Source organism: Hibiscus syriacus, unplaced genomic scaffold (assembly GCF_006381635.1).
Source record: "Hibiscus syriacus cultivar Baekdansim isolate YM2019G1 unplaced genomic scaffold, ASM638163v2 tig00112216_pilon, whole genome shotgun sequence".
In the NCBI taxonomy this organism is placed as follows: Eukaryota; Viridiplantae; Streptophyta; class Magnoliopsida; order Malvales; family Malvaceae; genus Hibiscus; species Hibiscus syriacus.
The window spans coordinates 374,661-396,317 of NW_024063269.1; the positions used below are offsets into that span (position 1 = coordinate 374,661).

At 29.7% G+C, this 21,657-nt stretch overlaps 1 protein-coding gene across 1 annotated transcript; it reads left to right on the plus strand.

The window, feature by feature from the left end:
- The first annotated feature begins 19,714 nt into the window (after positions 1 to 19,714).
- LOC120175832 (protein IQ-DOMAIN 14-like) lies at positions 19,715 to 21,150 on the plus strand. Its single transcript, XM_039182389.1, has 3 exons — positions 19,715 to 20,131; positions 20,244 to 20,450; positions 20,534 to 21,150. The coding sequence occupies exons 1-3, from the start codon at positions 19,730 to 19,732 to the stop codon at positions 21,119 to 21,121; spliced, it is 1,197 nt and encodes a 398-aa protein (XP_039038320.1). The 5' UTR covers positions 19,715 to 19,729; the 3' UTR covers positions 21,122 to 21,150.
- Positions 21,151 to 21,657: the final 507 nt, after the last annotated feature.

Below are 21,657 nucleotides of genomic sequence, written 5' to 3' on the forward strand. Positions count from 1 at the left end.
TGACTGCAATTTTTTTATAAATCATTTTTTCTCATCAATTACTTGAATCATTTATCCTCAGAATACTTTTTTTGGAAAAATAATATTATAAATATAATATTATAATTTTAGATTATATTTGATTTATTAAATAACATTATAATATGAATATATATATATATATATATATATATATATATATATATATATATATATATATATTATATATCTTATATGGTTAGAGAAAGACAACAAAATAGAATCAATATGTATCATAATATTAGAAATAAGTGTAATTAAATTTATATAGAAATTTGAACAATTTGACCCGAATTAGAGAAATTTCAAATAAAGTTTAAGTCATAAAAATTCTTTGTCATTGAATAACTCAAATTTTTTTACTCAAACTAATTCAACTTGATCAAATGTTTACCCTTACATGGTGGTAAATGAAGATGATGAAGGAGAGATTATGAAAACAGGTGAAGAGATGGATTAAATTAATATGACTTTGATATGTTGGGGTTAAATTCTTAGAATTAGGATCAACTTATAATAAATTTAAAGCTAAATTTTTATTATGTCAATTTGATTAACTAACATAATAACTACTTAAAAAGTATTTTATGGTACGAAGACTATTTATATATTTTATCTTTAATAACAATATAAATTATTGATATATATATACAAATTAAAATATATATATATATATATAAATATATTTTATGTGGTTATGGCAAGACAAATTGTATAAGAATACAAAATATTATATCTAATGAGTAAAAAAAGGCAAAAAGGCATCCAAGGCCCTCCAACTTTAAAAAACACAATGTGACCCTATCATTTTTTCGTTCAATGTTGCCCTCAAACTCGTAAAAAGAACTCAATGTGGCCCTTTGACCAACGGTTTCTGTCATTGACAAAGATTCCGTTAATTCCTACTGATATTAAAGGGGTAAATCACACCTTTCATCACTCAACTAGTTTTTCTCTTCTATTTTGGTCACTAAATTCTAAAAATTTTCAATACGATGATATTTATCGCTATTTTATTAGATGGTTACATTTATTAAACTAATTATAATTAAAATAATATTAAATTGATATAATTTCTAAATGTTAAAAAAATATTAAATCATATTTTAAATTAGGATTAACTTGATTAAATATATAAATATGAAAACTAAATATGTTATTGTATAAATTTTAAAATTATCATATCAGCCTCATTATCTATAATTAAAATAAGATTAAATTGATATAATTTATAAATATTAAAAAAAATCTTAAATCTTATTTTAAATTAGGAATAACATGATATAATTATCTTTCTATTTAGTGATAAGAATAAAACCAATCACATAATTTAATGACCAATCACATAATAAAATCATAAATTGAAGTTTAAATATTATAATGGGGATGACATGATAATTTTAAAATTTATACAATAAAACATTTAGTTTTCATATTTATATATTTAATCAGGTTAGTCCTAATTTAAAATACGATTTAATGATTTTTTTAATATGTATAAATTATATCAATTTAATATTATTTTAATTCTAAATACTTTAATAAATATAACCATCTAATAAAATAACAATAAATATCCTAGTATTGATTTTTTTTAAAATTTAATGACCAAAATAAAAGAGAAGAAAATAGTTGAGTGATGAAAGGTGTGATTTAATCATTTAATAATAGCAAGAATTAACAAAATCTTGGTCAATGACGAAAAACATTGGTTAAAAGGCCACATTGAGTTCTTTTTTCGAGTTGGAGGGACACATTGTTTTTTTTAAGTTGGAGGGCCTCGGATGACTTTTTGCCAAAAAAAAACAATGACTTGTGAATTTATTCATTTTTTAATTATATGAATCATACATTTAAAAGTTTTAACAAATTTTATCATTTATGTTTAAATAAGTACTAAATGATAACTAATTTATGAATTGGATCAAACCAGTCCAAATTATTGATGAAAAATTATGCTTGTCCGGTTGTACGTTAATTGATTGTATTAATAATTAGCGACGACCATAATGAATGTCATCAATATATGGGTGCTGCACAACTTAACTCGCATAAATATCTCTTCAATTCTATTTTTTCACCTTTTAAACCTGTAATCCATGTGCTATTTTTATTTATTTTTATTCTAATTTAAACTCTTATGAAATATGAATTTTGTTCGAATAATTTTAATTTTTTATTCGATTGTATTCGATTAAATTATTATATTTTATTTTATGATCTGTATATGTAGGTCCTTCAAAAAATAATTGTATTAAGTAAATAAGATAATAATTGGTTTAGAAATACCAATCCTTTTATAGGCCCTCATGCATGCTGGGGTTACTTATGTTAATTAATTTTTGTTTTTACCTTTTTAAGTTAATAATGATTGATTCTAAATATAACTATTGATACATACAAAATATAAAATAATTTTTGTATCTTTATTATTATATTTTATTTTCAGATATTTATTTTTATATTTAGTTTAATCATAGCCCATACTTCTAAATTTTATACACCTAAATAAAAATTCATTTTATCTAACACTATTTCAATTTCTATTATATAATTTTATTCTAAATTAACTTAGTGAAAAGAATTAATCAAATAAAATTAACATTTTAAGTAATTTTTTTTTCAAATAGATATGTCTAAGGATAGAGTTATCTCTTCTATATTTAGAAGGGTTTGGACAAACAAATATTATTTTTGAACAATGGGCTTGGACAAAAGTTTAGATCAAGGGTAAACTACGTGTCTAGTATTGAGATTATAAATTTTGATTCGTTTTAGTATCTAAATTTTTTATTTTTTTAAAACATACCTAACGTTTAGTTATTGTTTCATTTTAGTACCCAATTAAAAACTTAACGTTAAGTTTTGAAAAAAAATTGAAAAGTTAGGTACTAAAATGGATTAAAATGATAGTTTAGGTACTAAATGCGTTAAGTTTTGAATGGTGGGGTACTAAAATGAAATAAAAATTAAACATTAGGTACGATTTTGAAAAAATGAAAGTTTAAGTATTAAAACATATCAAAACTGATTGTTTGAGTACTGAACACATGATTTACCCTAAAATAAAAGTCGGATTATTCAAATTTTATAAGTTTATAATTTATTTTCTTATTATTTTATATATTATATAATTTATATGATACAAAAATTAAATTTGTAATATATAATGTTATAAGTATTTAAAAGATGTTAAAATATCCATGTATAAAAGAGTAAAATAAATAAATAAATTTAATAAAACATAAATTATATTAAATTTTAATCATTTTTAAAAATAAAATAATAATATTAGACGGACATAAATGGGATTTGGATTAACCATTTTACAAATATGATTGAACTTGAAAAAGAAAAAATTGACCCATACTTTTGAGTTGGGCGCAGATGAAAGTGTATCAATTCCATGTATAAAATAGGCCGGAATCTGGCTCAACCCAAAATTTAGAGTTCGCACATTGCTTACTGTTCGAATTATGGGTTTGTTGTGTAGCTGAGCTCTGTAACTTGTTAAAGAAGCACTTGTTTGTGACCCATGCCATGCATGGATAAACTTCGAACACCCTTGGTTTTAAAATACGGGATGCGCTCTGATGCGTTTAGTGTCCCGGGAGCCGATGCGTGATGTGCTCGCATCACAAATCCGATGCGTCAATTTTTACAAAAAATACTTTTGAACTAACTTTATACCTTGTAAATACTTATATATAAAAAATACTTCAATTAATACCAAAAATAGTTTAATAGTACTTCATAAATGTTGAATAATATAATAGACAAATACGCGTAGGAAAATCAAAACAACCAAAAGACATATCAACAATAGCTCCCACTTCCCTCTCCCCTCACAAAGTTCTCCAAACTTTCTCTAGTCACAAACTAAATGTCTCCAAGATCCCCATCATCAAACTCGAGCACGTCTCTATCTCCCTCATCATCATCAGTCACTCCAATGTCTTCTTCCATCTCATCTTCATCAAGAAGAGCGAGTCTTTTTCCTTTATCATTTCTTGATGGGCCGACCCCATCATCACATCCTCTTCTTGATCCTCTAGTGAAATGACTTGGCTCATTAGCCCCGGAAGCTCTACCCACTGCATCTCATGTAAGATCATCATCAAGAAACACCAATTCTTCTTCATCTCCTTCCACACATAATAAATAAACAAATTCCACACAATTTTAAAAATAGTAGTGAGCAAAGACTTAACCTTAAGGCGATATATCGCCCAAGCAAACTCCCAGCTCCAACTCCCCACTCTACAATTTACATAACACATTTTCATTTCTAATTTTAACTAAGTTTATCATTACAATATTGAATAGTAAAAATAGTTTATAGCGTGTTCATTATAATAAACCCCGGTTTATTGATTCGGATGAAGAAAATAAAAGTCCAGTCCATTGCTATATCTAGAAGGGCTAGACGGTAAATGAGACGAGACATATCGTGAGCTACTTAAGATCGACTCGTTCAAAGCTCGATAGATATTCAACTCGAATGGACTCGGCTCGATCTTGAACTCGACTCAAGTTCTTAACGAGCCGAAACAAATTATTTGATACTCGACTTGACAAGCTCACAAATAACTCAAAAATATAATATATTAAAATTTTATTTTTTAAAAAATAAATTATTAATAATATTAACATTTATGTGTTGATTCTTTAAAAAAAAACAATATAAAGTTTTCATATATTTAAGATTCATATTCGAGTTTGAGTTTCAATCGAATTAAGTTTAAAATTATTTTTTTATTTCGAGTTTTAGTTCATGGTTTCGAGTTTCGATTCGAGCTTAAAAAAATTAGACTCATGAATTTTCGAGTCGATTTGAACTTAATTTTAAAGATTTTAAATCGATTCGAACTTAATAATATTTGAGTTCGAGAGTGACGCTAATAAGTATATAAATAAATAAACCAATAAATAAAGCGTGAGGTGGACTTCATTGAGACCCTGTGCCCGCAAGTAACGACCCAGATTCTCTCTCTCTCTCTTCCTTGTCCTTTAATTTATCTGCTCTCTCCCCCTTCACTATCTTCCATTTCCACTCCCTTTTCCTTTCTCTTCACAAATCCCTCGAGAAAGGAACAAAGAAAAAAAAAACAATATAAGTATATAACACACGATGTTGCTCGGAAAACGTACACGCCAACAGATCAAGAGAACGACGAGCATGACGGGGATCGCCTTCGTCGATGCCTCTGACGTGGAGGAAGTCATGGACCGACACCCAATCGTATCCCATCCTCCCCCTCCCCACCTTGAATTCCACGACGGTAACTCCCGTTCCGATCAACGTTTCTCGTCCACGGTGTCTTCCAAAAACTCTTCTTTGGAAAGATCAACTTCTACTAACCACGTAGTCGACGGTAGTGCCACAGCCGCATCTCCTTTTTTGCGATCTTGTTGGCTTTGTGATCGCCGCTTAGCTTCTGGTCGTGACATATATATGTATAGGTATTTTTCTACTCTTTTCACATCATCTTTTCTTCCCCCCTCTCCTAGTTTGAATCCTTTTCAGTGAGCTTCGTTTCGTTTCTTTTTTGCAGGGGGATACAACGTTTTGTAGTCTCAAGTGCAGAGAAAAGCAGATGAACAAGGACGAAAGAGGAGAGAAGAATGCAATTGCAGATGCGCATCAGACCGCATTATGTACCCCTACCGCATCAGGATTTCAGATGCGCTTTGACCATCGCAACGGACGCATCACACATCAGGCGCGCCTGATACACGCTTTTTTAAATCAAGCGAACACATGTGCATACACGTATATAGTATTTATTTACACAATGTAAATTTCTTTAATTTTACACAAATTTAAGATTTTTGGATAAGTGAAAATAGATAGCTGAAATTGACTCCTTATTTTTTCCAGTAAATATCTTCACATTTCCTATTTTTAATCTCAGTTATCTATTTTCACTCATCCAAAAGTATTAAATCTATATAAAACTAAAAAATTGTTATATATATATATATGTGTGTGTAAACATTCTTACTTTAATTGAACATAAATCCCTTAATATTTTGAACTAATTTAAAATCTAAGTTTAATAAATTATACACATTTTATTAGTTCGGTAAAATCGTAAGCTGATAATCTAGCATTCAAAACCAAACCGATTTTAGACAACTACTAAGTAGTTCAGTGTTGTTTCGCAACACTTATGAAACTCTCTAAATGCTGTCAACTTTAAAATCATTTGGTTTACCTTTAAAATATTTTAAAATCTAATACTATTCAATCATGCTTTCGAATATAATTATGAAAATAAAGATAAAACAATCTTAATTTACTATTACATACCCTTTTAAATGTAAGTCTACCATATCTACCAAATAAATAAAGTATACATGCCACTAAAATCGAAATCATACCAAATAAGTCTTACTGATACTTTAGGTAGGTTGATATTTGAAGAGATGCATCAAGAGGCTCATCACTTCACATTCTTCTCTTTGTCTGAACCTACATGTGAAAATCATCAAACGCTAAGTAAAACCTAGTGAGACAATATAACTACTTAAGGTGAGCTAAAATAAAAATTTCATAATTAAAGTTCAAATGAAAACATTGAAATTCCAAACCAACTTATTCAAGCCACTTTTGTTCGTCGGAAAATTGAAAATCATAATCTCATGATTTTATGAGAATCATAGTAATTAACATCAATCATAATAAACATTTCAGATTCCTTTTTCTCATACCCATTTCAGAAACTTTTACGTTAATACACATTTCAGACCTTTTGCTTTCAGATTTCATTTTTATTTGAATATCTTTCAGAGCTTTTATCTTTTGTATTTATAGCCTAATGTATTTATAAGAGAATGTAAGGTACGTGAGTCAGACGAGTGTGCACAATAAGTACTTCAGAATTTTGCTTTCAGTTTATAATTTATTTTCTTATTATTTTATATATTATATAATTTATATGATACAAAAATTAAATTTGTAATATATAATGTTATAAGTATTTAAAAGATGTTAAAATATCCATGTATAAAAGAGTAAAATAAATAAATAAATTTAATAAAACATATATTATATTAAATTTTAATCATTTTTAAAAATAATGTATTAATATACATAATTAAAAATTATTTTGTTTATACCACTAGAAACTAGACTCGAATATGAATCTAACCATATAAGAAAATTCTTTTAGTTCAACTTGTACAATTTATAGAAAGTTTTCAAAGATGACTTACATAAACTGTTTTGAGCAGAAATTGTTATCATATTTTCTGACCTATCATCGATTAAAAATTCATATATTTTTTATACAATTCAGAATCAGTAGTCGTTTGTTTTAAACGAAACTAGACTGATATAAAAATCTAAAGTATATATATCATCCTCAAATCACTTCTATATAATTTGTGGTGATTTTCTAAACTTACTATTCAAATCATAATTTCTAAGCAATTTTCCCTAATTAATATCCTTAGCTTATTGCATAATTCTATTAGCTTACCAAATGAATATTATACATGAATAACAAATCTCATAATATTTAGGAGTTAGATTATGGTGATTTAAATTAATATTATACATGAATAACAAATTTTGTAAATCACTAATTATGAATTCTTGTTAGAATTCACATCAACCTTTCCATTTAATTCATAATGACCCTTCACAATTTCATTCAATTCAAACCCAGCATTAAAATTTCCAGCATTGATATAATATATTCAATCTAATACCTTTAAATTTACAAACTTGCAATTCAAACCTCCAAACTTTCTAACTCTTCAAATTAGTCACCAAACTTTACCAACTTTTGCATTTTGATCCAAAACAACATTCTAACTTCAAATTCAGCATTAAAACATCAATTTCCAGCATTAAACATCCCTAATTAAGAAATTATACAACAATGCCCTAAAATATCCAAAACTTGCCAAAATGGCCCCTTTACTAACACAACGCTTCAAATTGATCCAATTCAATCTCCAAGACATGTAGAATTCATCTAATATCAAATATAAACCATTGAAATTTTTTGAAAATTTCCCCTAAACATATTCACCATAGCCGAACCTTATTAGTGATCTAAGACATACTTTTCATTCAATTTCAAGCATGAATTCAAAATCCTTACATCAAATTCATGCTATTTCAATCATTACCACATCATATTTATTCACAACTCAATCAAATTCTATAAACCCTAACCATGACGAAACATGATATAAGCTTAATCATCTTCTATGCTTTAGAATTACTCAACAACATCAATAACATATAAATCTCTCATCAAATCTTCAAAATCAAACATGTTATTCAACCACCCAAATCATGAATATCAACATCTAAACATGATTTCCATGAAATTTTTATACCAAATGATAGAGAATTTCAAAAGGATTAATTCTCTATCTAATAGCTTAATCCAAAAATAAAAAAATGGCTTAAAAATGGAAAAGAAACTTTTTTTCTTACCTTCAATGGAGTTCACGGAAGGAAAGGGAAGAAGATGGAAATTTTTTTGCTGATTTTTTCATCATTTATTAGTCTTTACACTTGTTATATTCTAATTAAATGAAATTTAAATTCATTTAATGAGAAATTATCGCTTTACACGTTATAAAACGTGACAATTTCTATTTACCCTTGAAATATCTTCCATTAAAATATCTCATAGTCAAATATAAACCAAAATAAAGTTGAATTTCTACTTTGGTCATGCACTTTTTAAAAATTTCACTTTAGTCACCAATTTTCCCCAATTTCGGCTAAATAGAGAAAATTGAATTCAATTTCACTGATCCATGATAAATTTCATTGTTATAAAATATGGAAATAATATTTTTCAACCTTTATCTAGCATCCTTCAAATTTTCATAAAATTTTGGTTCAATCCAATTATTCGATTTCTTACCAGACTTTATTATATTGTAACTTTTAATACAAATCATGAATCAAAATTATGATACCCACGAAAACAATTATTTTGTAAAAAACTATCCATTTACGGGCCAAAATATATAACTTTTAAAATTACAATTTTAATTCCTAAACTTTTCCAAATTTATACTTTAACCAATAAACTTTTAAAACTCACATTTTGGTCACTAGCCAAAATTTGGGGTATTACAATATATATATATATATATATATATATAATTTTCACCTATTTAATTTTTTTTTAAATATAAATGAACTCTACTGTTATGAAGTCTTTTAATCGTTTTCTCATCCTAAAAGATCAAAGGTGGCAAAGCCTAAAAGATTAGTCATGGAAGCTATCATGGTGAATTTGCCTCCTTGTGGACCATAAATCAATAGCCATGCTTCCAAGCTTGACTAAGAACAATAAGGTCTTCGATTATTTCCTTCATCCTCTAGTATCCATAGTTTACCTATTTTACCCCATAAGGATGCTGATAAATCATATAATCCCTAAACTTAATTGATCGCTTCTCATGTAGAGTCTTTGAAAATAACAAATTTATCTAAAAGTTTAACGTGATAGTATTTCAATTTTTTCAATGATCATCCAATGAAGTTAGTTTTTGAGATGTCATATTTTTTTCAAAATAATTCTTTTCATTGTTTAAAATTTCAAACAAACACCTCAAACTCTTCAAATATGAGAAAACCTCAAATCCCTAAAGATAGTGAACTTTTGTTTAATATTGTTGATTTTAAATTGGTTTTGTGGAAAATTAATGCTCAGAGAAGAAACATGAGAGAAATATGGATGTGTTGATGTCGATCTTGTTGTGAATAATAACAGGTGACGGGTTACGATTCATTGTCGTCAACGATCGAAAAAGTATAGTACCTAAAGTGAACCATTTAAAAATTTAGTAGCAAAATCAATACACTTTATGTTATATGCTTAAAATAACGTCATTTTAAATATTAATATCCACACTAAAAAGGATATTTTGTTCATGTCATCATGTTGTTAAAATTTAATGATTTATTAATATAATTGAAGTTGAAACTAAAATTCATATCTATAATTAAAACTTAATAACATGAATGACATACCATTTAAAACTTGTTAGAATCTAATGTAGTTTATCTTTACTTTTAATATAAAGGATATAAATAAATAAATATATATTGAAGAACGACCCTTGAAATTTGAAAAGAAATACAAATAAAATGAAGTGGTGCTTTAAAATTGGGGGACAAAATGGTGCTCCAATGTGGGGGACAACGATGATGCTTCAAAAAGGGTTATTAATTTTAATACAAACTGCGAATGGTGTGGTGGTCCCAATTAACTTCATAAATGTAATCACTTTGTCTCCCTAAACTCTTTTACATATATAGAACGCAATCATTCTAAACATTGCATATATATATAATATGCTACAAAATAGTATCTATATCACAATTTATATAACATTAATTTATTATACCTTGTAAAAATATAAAAGATTTATTTTGAAATTGTAGTTATGGTAAATAAATTATTAATAATTTTATTAATTAATCGCCGGCGACTGAGATAGGATCAATTGGAGGAGTCATATGTGAGACAAATGGTACCTTGTTAATTGATTACAGTAAAAGCATCGGTTTCAGTTTTGTTCTCTGAGCCGAGCTCTGGGGCATTCATGATGGTTTCCTTACCGCTTGGACTACGGGTCTTTCAAAAATCATTGTGCAATTTGTTGAAGAGTATTCGCCTTGAACGCCACCGCCTCTCGTTAGTTCGTGCAATAGTAACTCTGTGCCGCCGTGCATGGGATGTTCAATTCTAGTGGATTCTAAGATCGAGCAATAAAGTTGCTGACTGTCTGGCTAAGCTTGCCACGCACAACCATTTCAGTCTGGTGCTCCATGATGTTCCCAGGTTGAAACTGTAACCTTACTAGCTTCTGGTGTTGATTCACCTCTCCAAGCCGTACTTCTTCAGCGCTAGCCTGTTTGTTTAGGCTCCCTTCTATAAAAAAAATAATATTTTATTAATTGACTACGAGCTTTATAAGATAATTATTTAATTTACTGAATTTGTTTTGTTGATCATATGAATTTGTTTAGTCAACAAGATATATTGACGATTAATCAATTAATGATTTCCATCCTATCAGGTATTTTATCTCAAAATGAATATAGAAGGGAAAAGTGCTTAAAAAGGGAATATGAATGACCATTTAACCAAAATATGCTTGTTTTTACTTTATTTTTTTGGATAAGCAACATGTTTAGTCAATTAACTTTTAGTATACTTCTAATTTAGTTACACAATTTTCAAAATTTTCAAATTTATTCTTAAACTTTAGAATTTCACTTTTTAACCCACACATGGTTAAATATTCTACATATTTTAACTTTTGGTTAAAAATGCCTATAATATTTTACTAAATAATCATTTTAACCCTTATTATTTTTTGAGCATTCTAGCCCTTAATGTTTTATTTTAGGACAAAAAGGCCCCTAACGTTGAACTAAAGAGTTATTTTGGCTCTTATTCTTTTTAGAGCATCCCCCAATTTTATTTTAAGACAAAAGGTCCCTATTTTAGAGCATTGACAATTTGTTGACTAATGGTCGAGGGTGTTCTTTGAATAGATATTGCCTTGTATCTACCCATATTAATAATAATAATAATAATAATAATAAGAGAATAGTTTGTTGACTCACAATTTCTATCAACTCAGGGGCCTTTTTATCCCAAAATGAATCTTTGGGGCGAAAAAGCTCAAAAAAATGGTTAAAATGACTATTTAATCAAACATTAAGGGTGTTTTTTGTTGGCGACTCTATACAAAAACAAAACCTTGAAAAATATCACTACAACAAAACAAGTTTGTAGCGGTGGTTTTAGTAGCAGTGGTTTTAGTAGGTTTTTAGAGTAAACGTCACTAATTTTTTTTTACATATAATGGTGTTTTTACACAAGCGCTGCGATAGACCGATATGCAGTGGCGTTTTGGGAAAATGCCGCAGTGTTTTGATACTATAATGGCGTTTTTTATAAACGCAGCGATAGAATATTAAAAGGTGGCATTGTTGGAGAAATGTCACAATAGTTTGGTACATTTATGACTTTTTTTTTATAAAAAAATAAAACACCGCAATTCTGTGTACTATAGTGGCGCTTGGAAAATAAAACGCCGCAAAACTTTAATAAAAACCCCAAAATCCCTCTTCCTCTTTATCAGTCAGCTCTCTGCCTCTCTCAATTCTTTCAAGTGCTCTAACCCTAACTCAGCACAGCCACCATAGCGCAGGCACCACCATCAGCCGCCGTCGCTGTCTTCTATTAGTCAACTTGCAACCACCAAGTATGTCTTTCTTCTCCGTCGCACCCTACTTTCTTTCTATAACAATCGGATATAAGTTTCTTACATTTTGATTTCACTTTTCTTTTTCTTCTTATATGCCGTTCTTCAACTTGCTGGGGGGAATATTATCCAAATTACCTTTTTCTGTTTCATTTTGATTTGAATGGAATTACTTTGATTTCGCCTTTTCTTTCATTTTGATTTTGAATGGAGATTGAGGTGTGGATTTCGGATTGAGTGCCTTGAATTGAGAAAGGAATCTTGATGGAGAACCTTGATGAAGATGTGATTAGAGGATGTGGGTCTGAGGTGAAATTTCCTTCCTTTTTTTTCACTTTCTCCCGATTTCACTTATGGATTTCTTTTATTTATTATCTCATGATTTGTTTAGTCATTTTTGGATTAGGGTATCTTTGAAATCAAGTTAATTAAAAACACCACTTAATTGTAAGTTAATTATTTATGATTTTTTGGTCCCTTTTAGCTTGTTTTATTTGTGGTTTTTGGATTGGGGTTGATTGTAATTCTGCTTAGATTAAGATTAGTTGGATGATCATAGCTTTTATAATGTTATCTTCGGCTGTTTATATTTCTTGTGTGTCTGAGATCTACTCTATTAGCTTTACTTTGCTTATTTATTATCTTAATTTCCCATTTCTCCATGAATTTCAGTAACATTTCACTTCCATTATCATAGGGTTCCTAACTTTACTCCTTTGACAGCACCTATTATTCTGCAAGATTCTTTCTTTCTCTGGGAATTTTAAACATGCATGAAAGTGTGGCTATGGTGGTTCATTGATGATCTTATGGCTTACATTACACTTCTAAAATCTTGGTTTTGTGCTTGCTTTTAGTGTCATTAGTTTTGAATTTATGATTAGTTTTGTGCTTGCTACACTTGATTGTAATGATATTTTTTATTTTCTGAATCGTTTTGTCGAATCAGTAACACTTGATTGTGATGATATCTGTGTGATAATTGGATTTTACCATGTTATATTCATGCAAGTTATCAGAAATGTGGCCATGTGTCTCTAAGATACTGCATTTTGTTGAGATGCGAATGATGATTGTTGCTGCGATTGTATTGTATGTCGAATTAATTAGACTTGTTTACCGGTTTCAGGTTTGAGAGCAGTGCCAAAATTTCAAATATGAACGAGAGGGGTATAATCTCACAGTTGATATTGAGAAAGGAATGGAAGATGGATAGGTACGTGGAATTAGACCTTTTTGTGACTGTAGTGTTCCTAGATAATGTTCAAAATTATACTCATTCTTAAAGCCTAAGGAAAGTGAGAGGATAAATTGTACTTTTGTAATTCTCTCCGGGATTCATTAATGTGGTGTGCAAAAAGGATAATTTTTTTTATGCAGATTTGTTCAATTTGACGGTTTTGTCAAAATTTCTTATCCTACAATATCTGTGGAAGTTATGGTTTTCATTCTCTTTTATTTAGTTTATTTGATTCGTCGGAATGTCCACGTGGTATATTTTATCTCACGCCGGATCAAATTATCGTTGGGAGGCTACTGGTCCGGTCCTACTGTCGAAACCTGATGATGACCAGAACGAAGCTCCGGTTGCTCCACACCTTTCAATGGCCGATCTCCTGCTTCAAGGTAATAATCTATGAATATTTTCGCCTCTATATTTTTATTTTGTGATCTCAAATTTCATAGATCCTACGCAGGATGGTTGAAGCTTATTAAGAACGATGGTGGAGTAGATAAATACACAATGTTTAGAACTAGATTGGGGAAATTCGTGGCGTTGAAAAAATCTTCGATTGCAAAAGTATTTTCTATGCTCAATGAAGACGACCCTGCCTCTACTGTTACTCCAAGTAAATGCTTCTCTCTTTTACTTTAATTTTTATATATAAAAATTTGCAGCTGAATTAGAACCATGGACTATGTAGGAATTGAATTTATGTCCAGAATGTCTTTGTTTTTAAAACCAAATAACGTAGGTTACTAAAATCATTTAGTATTTACCAAGATGATCGTGAAATTGTTGAACCGAGCTCTTTTTTTTAAAAGGAAAAACTTACTTTGCACTCAGGTAAAGTGATTCCATTAGAAAATGGTTGCGGTAACTCTCTTGTTTCATACTGCATGTGGAAGGTTGTTGTATGTTTCGAGTGAAGTTTTAAAGTGTGCAAGGAGTTTTCTTGGTGACCTGAAACTAGGGGATTTATTTGGTGAAATGGATGAAGTGGTTCTCCATTTACAATTTACACAGAGGAAAAACTTAACGATGATTCATCAAATAAGGAAAACTATTTTTTTTACTTCCTTTCCCTGTGAAGGAGCAATGAAGACTCACAGATTATGCATGTAACATAGGTTGAACATGTGAGAGTTGAGAGGAATTTGCTTGCAGAAGTTGCCAATTTGTAAACTTGAATATTTGTAAACTTTGGTTATTTATGTCAATTATTTTTACTTAATTTGAGTTGTAATTAAAATTTTAAGGTTGTTGTTATTGGATATTACTACATGATATTAAATTTGGTTAATAAATAGTAGAAAATAACATTTGCAAGGCAAGTTTCATTTGTGGCGTTTTAAGATAAAAAAACTCCACTAATGGACTACACAATTACGCCACTAAATTACCTACATATTGTGGCGTTTGTAAGAAAAACATCGCTAAATATATGAACCTATTGTGACATTTATAATAAAAACAACGCTAAATGTCTAAACCTATTGCGGCATTTGTAAGAAAAACGCCGCTAAATGTATGAACCTATTGCGGCATTTGTAAAAAGCGCCGCTAAATGTCTGAACCTATTGTGGCGCTTTTTATTTGCAAACACAACCAATGTTTGCGGAGTTAGTTTTCACAACATTTCTTGCGGCGTTTTTTTTTATGTGGGAAAATTTTTTGTTGCGCTTAAAAACGCCGCTATAAGACTAAAAAACGCAGCTATAGTCTCATTTTGTTGTAGTGAATTCTCTCAAGCCTATATTTTTGGACTCTCTTTGAATCATCAATGTCATGGTATTTTCTTCCAAATCGGAACAATAAGAAAGTTAAGAAGGAGGAGAAAAATAATATATCTCGATTATATGTCAACAAGTAATGAAGATTACAGATTATACCAAGATTAAGCTTTGATTCGAGTTTTGTAGATTTTGAGAAGATTTCAAGGAAAGTCAAATTAAAAAGAAGAAAGCGAGAAGAAGGGGGAATGTTTTTGTACCATTTACGTTACAAAATGATGGTCAACGATTGTTAAGAAACGGTAGAGAAGGATGCAATCCCATGAAAGAAGAATAGGTTAACATTTTATGTCAATTTCATAAATAAAAGGCCCCAAACACAACATTTTGGTGTTGATATTAAACATTCAACGGTTGAGTGATCAAAATTAATGAAATTTAAAAGTCTATTGATAAAATTAAAACTTTGAAAGTTGAGTAATCAAAACATAAACATATTAAAAATTGGATGACTAGACATATAGTTTACTCTTTGTCTTTTTGTTGGTTTGATCCCTGACAAGTTTCTATCTTGTAACCAAAAGAATAATTTTATTTTGCTTAGCTTTTGATAAAATTAAATTTTTTGAAAGTTGAATGATTAAAACAGAACCATACTAAAGGGGCGTATGACGGTCTTGAAGTGATCATGAATGCTCGTTTCCAAGGTTGAAGTTGCGTTTGTTTAAAAAATTTAGATATTTTCATAGAAAACGGAAAACAATTAATAACACGTAATTAGCTGAAAATTTTAAAAAATACTTTTGAAAAATAAAAACATGTAAAAATTAATGTGTGTGTTACATTCATTGTTTTTCTTCAAAATATTTTTAAAATTGAAAAAGTTAAAAACAAATCATTTTAAATATAATGAATTAACTTATATTTAACTCTAATTCGAACACATATAAATATAAGAATATTTTATTAAATTTTGGGGGTCTTCACTATAAGAAAATAGAAACAAAATATGATTTTTTTATTTAAAACAATTTATTTTATTTTATTAAACATATTTTTCTAATTTTTGAAAATAAAAGATAAAAAATATATTTTCAAAAATTAAATGATGGCTAAAATTTATGCAATACACATGCTTGTCCCAAAAGATATTAGCTCCGTGCTATTTTTTAAAATAGCGTTTCTAAAATATTTTATAAGAAAATAAAATTATGAAATATCAAAACTTAAAAACATTGAAATTAGGGTAAAGATTGATATAATTAAAAACAATTATCCGTTAAATACCATAACTTTGGTAATTTTTTGGAACAATTAGTTACAATTGAATTATTGAGATAATAAGGGATTAAATTAGAAAGTTTTTTTGTTAAAATTTTTCAAGGAAAAATAATTATTTTTCAAAGTATGAGCCCCAAATTTTGAGACTATAACATATCACATGTTCCACTTGCCAATGGATAGGTCACGTATTGTCGATAGGGAAATCTAAGGTTAATTTGATGTGAATTTTAACTTAAGATGTTATCCTAATTATTCTAAAAGTTTCATAATAATTTTGGTTATAACTGATAATGTTAGATAAAGTTTTGGGTAAAGAATGAAAATCTCTTTCGACGATAGAGTATTACTTTATTAAGTCTCTCTACTATTAAAAATTATAAAATGGTTCTTTGACTATGAAGTGTTGCTTTGTTGAACCCCTCAACCATTAAAAGATACAAAATTGTCGCATGACTATTCGTTATGTTGCAGACTCGTCCTATTCCATTAAGAAATTGGTGGTTGTTTAAGTTGGATGTTAACATGAATACATGATGATTGAGATATGACAATTGTTTGAGATCTTGTGATCAAATTTTATCATATTGCAATCAACAAATTAATGATCAACTCAGAATATCGTCCATTTTTGTAATGAAAAATGACGAGTTTGGAACATAATGAATAGTCAGGTGACCATTTTGTAACTTTTAATAATCAATGGACTCAATAAAGTAACATTCTACAGTCGAATGATCATTTTATAACCATTAATAGTAAAAAGACTTGATAAAATAGTTCCCTATAATCGGGGAACCATTTGCGTTTTTTACCCTGAATCTTTTAACACGACTTTTTAAATTTCAATCAAAATAGTTATACAATGCACATAATTTATTATAAACGATACATAACTTTCGATTTTAACCTAAAATATTATCCTATTTTCCTTAAAGAATTAAGCATTTTGTGATGATAGTACGAAGTTGGTTTATGAGATTTGAACTTTATCGGTCTGAATTAGGGATGATCAATATCGAATATTTTGAATATAAACAATAAATAGACTTTAAATTCACTCATACTAATTCAAAAATACTGCAAGATCATTCAAAGTCCTAAAACTCTTTCCTTTTCTATCACCATCATCGTCAACATCATGAGAATTTGTTGAACAGAAATCATTCAAAATTCAAACCCAAACAACAAGCTTAGATCTGCATCTCAAATTCAAAATTTGAAAGAAAAAACCCCAACGGAAGAAAAAATAATAATTTATCATTGTCAAATGTCAAGTATCAATAGATGATTAATTATAATTTTTAACTGTTTAAAAATACATCTTAAAATTTTTTTGGTTTACCGAACGTTAACATTCCATAGCATTTAATACCGAAAATTAAGATAATATTGAAATAAATAAATAAATAAATACGTAACTGAATAATATTCTTTATAATTCAGTAAAAAATAAAACCCTGAGTCAGTTTCTTACAAGTAATTTAAAAAGTCTAATTGATATGACCTGAGTCTCTCTCTTATTTATTGGTCTCACTGAAAAAATGTGAGATTAAAAGTGTGGAGGAACCTTTTCCAAACAGAGATTTTTTTTTTTGCAGAAGAATGGTAGAGCCACAAAAAGTATATAGGAAACCGAATCTTCTTTTCTTCTTCAGACCTTTTTAACCTAACTGTAATCAACCCCTTTTGCTTTCATGTCTTATAAATTTATCAAGGATCAAGAAAAAAATATTATGGTTAACTACCTTTTTCACTATCGAACTATTACTTTAGTTTCGTTTTAGTCACTCAACTATGTTTTTGGCAAAAATCATCAACGGTATTGTGTATTTTTGAAGAAAAAAACTATTGTGACTATCGTATTATTTGTTCTCTCAATGTGACCATTAAACTCATAAAACAAATCTAATGTGGTCATTTGATCGACGTTTTTCCGTCGTTGATCGTTACGATAATGGCATGACAGTTCATGATGCTAACACGACGACCTACGGTGTTGGAGTGACAATCCATCTGCCATGTTTGAATTATCAATTTAACTCATTTTCCATGTTATCCGCTACGTTATCAACTATCATGGATTGTCACGTTAACACCGTGGACCGACATGTCAATACAAGAACTACCACATTAGCACCGTAACGATCAACGACGAAAAACGTTGCTCAAAGGACCACATTGGGTTTGTTTTATGAGTTGGAGGGCTACATTGAGATAAAAATAATACGAGGGTCACATTATTTTTTTCCCAAAAATACAAGGATCTCTGATGCGTTTTTACCATTTTTTTAAATTATCACTAACTTTATATCACAATTTTATTTTGGCCATATATTATTAAAGATTTACGCTTTTGTTAATGTGTAGACATAGGATAATGACATGTCAACATTGATTTTTTTTTAATGTCATGTTAGCTTTTTAACGACAAGCAACTAAAATGAACAAAAATATAACGTTAGGAACATTTAAAAAAAAATTAAATGACCAAAATAAAACTAAAATGATAATTAAATGACTAAATACATAATATATTTAAAAATTTAATATCAAATCTTCAATTCTTATAAAAAATATGAACCTAAGATCATAGATTGGTGGAAGGATTGACAAAATAAAATTTTAAATTCTCATATAATTTAGTGATAATTTATTTGGATCTTTAAATTTTTTATAAATTTATTCTATTAATATGACACAAAATCTTATTTAGTCTTATATAGAGTATTATTTATTTAATTATTAAATAAAATATTGCGGTCATGGAGAGTGTATTGTAGTTTTCATTTGTATAAAATTTCTTATACACCTTGCTCCACAAAGTTGGAGAGAGAAATCCTTTTATATATACCGAGGGTTAGAGATATTGAACCCGGCGCTTCTTTTTGAATTTGAGAAGGTGAGACTGAGTTTCTTCTCGCTTATTATTTTAATGAAAATTTTCTGTAATTCTTTGTTTTTCTTACCAATTAATCGTATATAAAAAAACATGTTACCTATCTGGGCACCTTACTGTTTTGTCTTTATAACGGTAGAACTTCACGAGGTTCTGTCAGATTTTCGTTTCAAAACTAAAATCCAAGCTTTTATGCCTTTGTTTTCTTCATTTAAATGTTCTTCCTCCCCACTGCTTATCTACTTGCAAACTCAAAAATAATTCCAACATTGAAAAGGAATCCATTTTGATACTCTTTGTTTCTCTGTGAAAGAAATGGGGAAGGCTACACGGTGGCTTAAGGCGGTGTTGGGCATGAGAAAGGACAAGGAGAAAGAACAGAACCCATCGGTTTTGCACGACAAGAGAGACAAAAAGCGGTGGAGTTTCGCCAAGCCCGGAAAAGGTGTTGATGCGAATTCTCAGATTCCATTCAACGTAGGAAATGATTTTCCCTCCACGGATGCTGCTTGGCTGACGTTTTTCCAGAAAACCCAGAAGGAGCATGCATTAGCCGTGGCTGCTGCCACTGCCGCAGCCGCTGATGCGGCGATGGTGGCTGCTCAAGCGGCGGCCACCGTTGTTAGACTGACCAGCAATGCCAAAGGAGCTCTCTTTGGCGGAGGGAAAGACAAGTGGGCTGCTGTTAAAATTCAAACTGTGTTTAGAGGCTATCTGGTAAGTTTTTCTTATAATAATTAGTATTCTATTTATTAATCGGTTAATTTGAGTAATTTAAATGTCTATCATAGGTCACTTTGTTAAACTCTAATTTGCTTATACATTTTAGTCTCGGAAAGCACTTAGAGCATTGAAAGGACTTGTTAGACTGCAAGCTCTTGTTAGACGCTATCTTGTAAGGAAGAGAGCCGCCGCTACTCTCCACAGTATGCAAGCTCTTATCCGAGCACAATCGGAGGTTCGATCTCGACGATTACGTCGCTCCTTCAACAAGGAGAATCGGTACTATCCCGAAAACCGGTCATGGAAATCGATTGTGAGTAGCATTGCCCTAACGCATTTTATTCTAATGTTGTGTTGCTTAGTTGCTTTAATTGATGCTTTTCATTTTATTTTCAGGAAAGAATTGATGAAACGAGAAGTGAATTTCAGAGCAAAAGACTCTCCAAACCAATTGATACCAATGCGTACGACGACGACCCGAAAATAGTTGAAATCGATACGTATAAGCCACGATCAAGGTCTCACCGGTTCAACGTCGCGTTATCCGAATGTGGGGATGACTTGACTTACCAAACAATCTCATTACCTCTTCAACGTGTGGATCCGGCCCGAACATCGTTACACCGTTGCCAAAATCTTAATGATTTCGAGTGGTTCTTTCCAGGCCGTGACGAATGTAGGTTTGCTAGTGCTCATAATACTCCTCGTTTTGCCAACGCAACTCAGTCCGATGCTCCTTCGACACCGGCTAAGAGTGTGTGCGGAGATGGCTATTTTAGGCCGTATTCGAATTTCCCGAACTATATGACGAACACGCAGTCGTTTAAGGCCAAGTTAAGATCTTACAGTGCCCCAAAGCAAAGGCCGGAATCAGGAGCAAAGAAGAGGCTTTCGCTAGATGAAATCATGGCTGCAAGAAACAGCATGAGTGGAGTACGAATGAACAAGTCATGTTACCAAGTTCATGAATGTTTGAAAATTTGAAAACTTCAAAAACTAGTTCTTTTTGTTGTTTCCATTTCATTTTGTTGTGAAACAATCCACTGCATTAGGATAGAAGAAGGTGAGTGGTAGTGTATATATTCTTTCAAAGGGTTTTCAAATCTTGCCTTTGCTAATAAAATGGAGCTTTCTATTCTATACTTTGATAAGTTTTCTTTTGGGTTAGCCAACTTTATTGCTTTATCATTTGTAATTTACCTACTTTCTTTCATAATTTATCATCTGTAATTCTTTCTTCTCCAAGTGTTCTTGAGTGTATTTGAGCTTAACCGTGTAAACAAATTGCGTTACGAGTGTCTCGTAATTTGCTAGATGTATGATCTCTTTGAGGATGTGTAGTCTTTAGATTTTGAGGTATAAATATTAACGGAGTTATAAGATTTCACATTCTCATATCAAATTAGTAAATTAAGAAAAATAGTGTGAATAGTTAAGGTAATGGATGTAAATTTTATCGAGAAAGTTGAATCACTTTAAATTATTGTGTCAAATTGTTCTTCACTTTTTACAAAATTTAC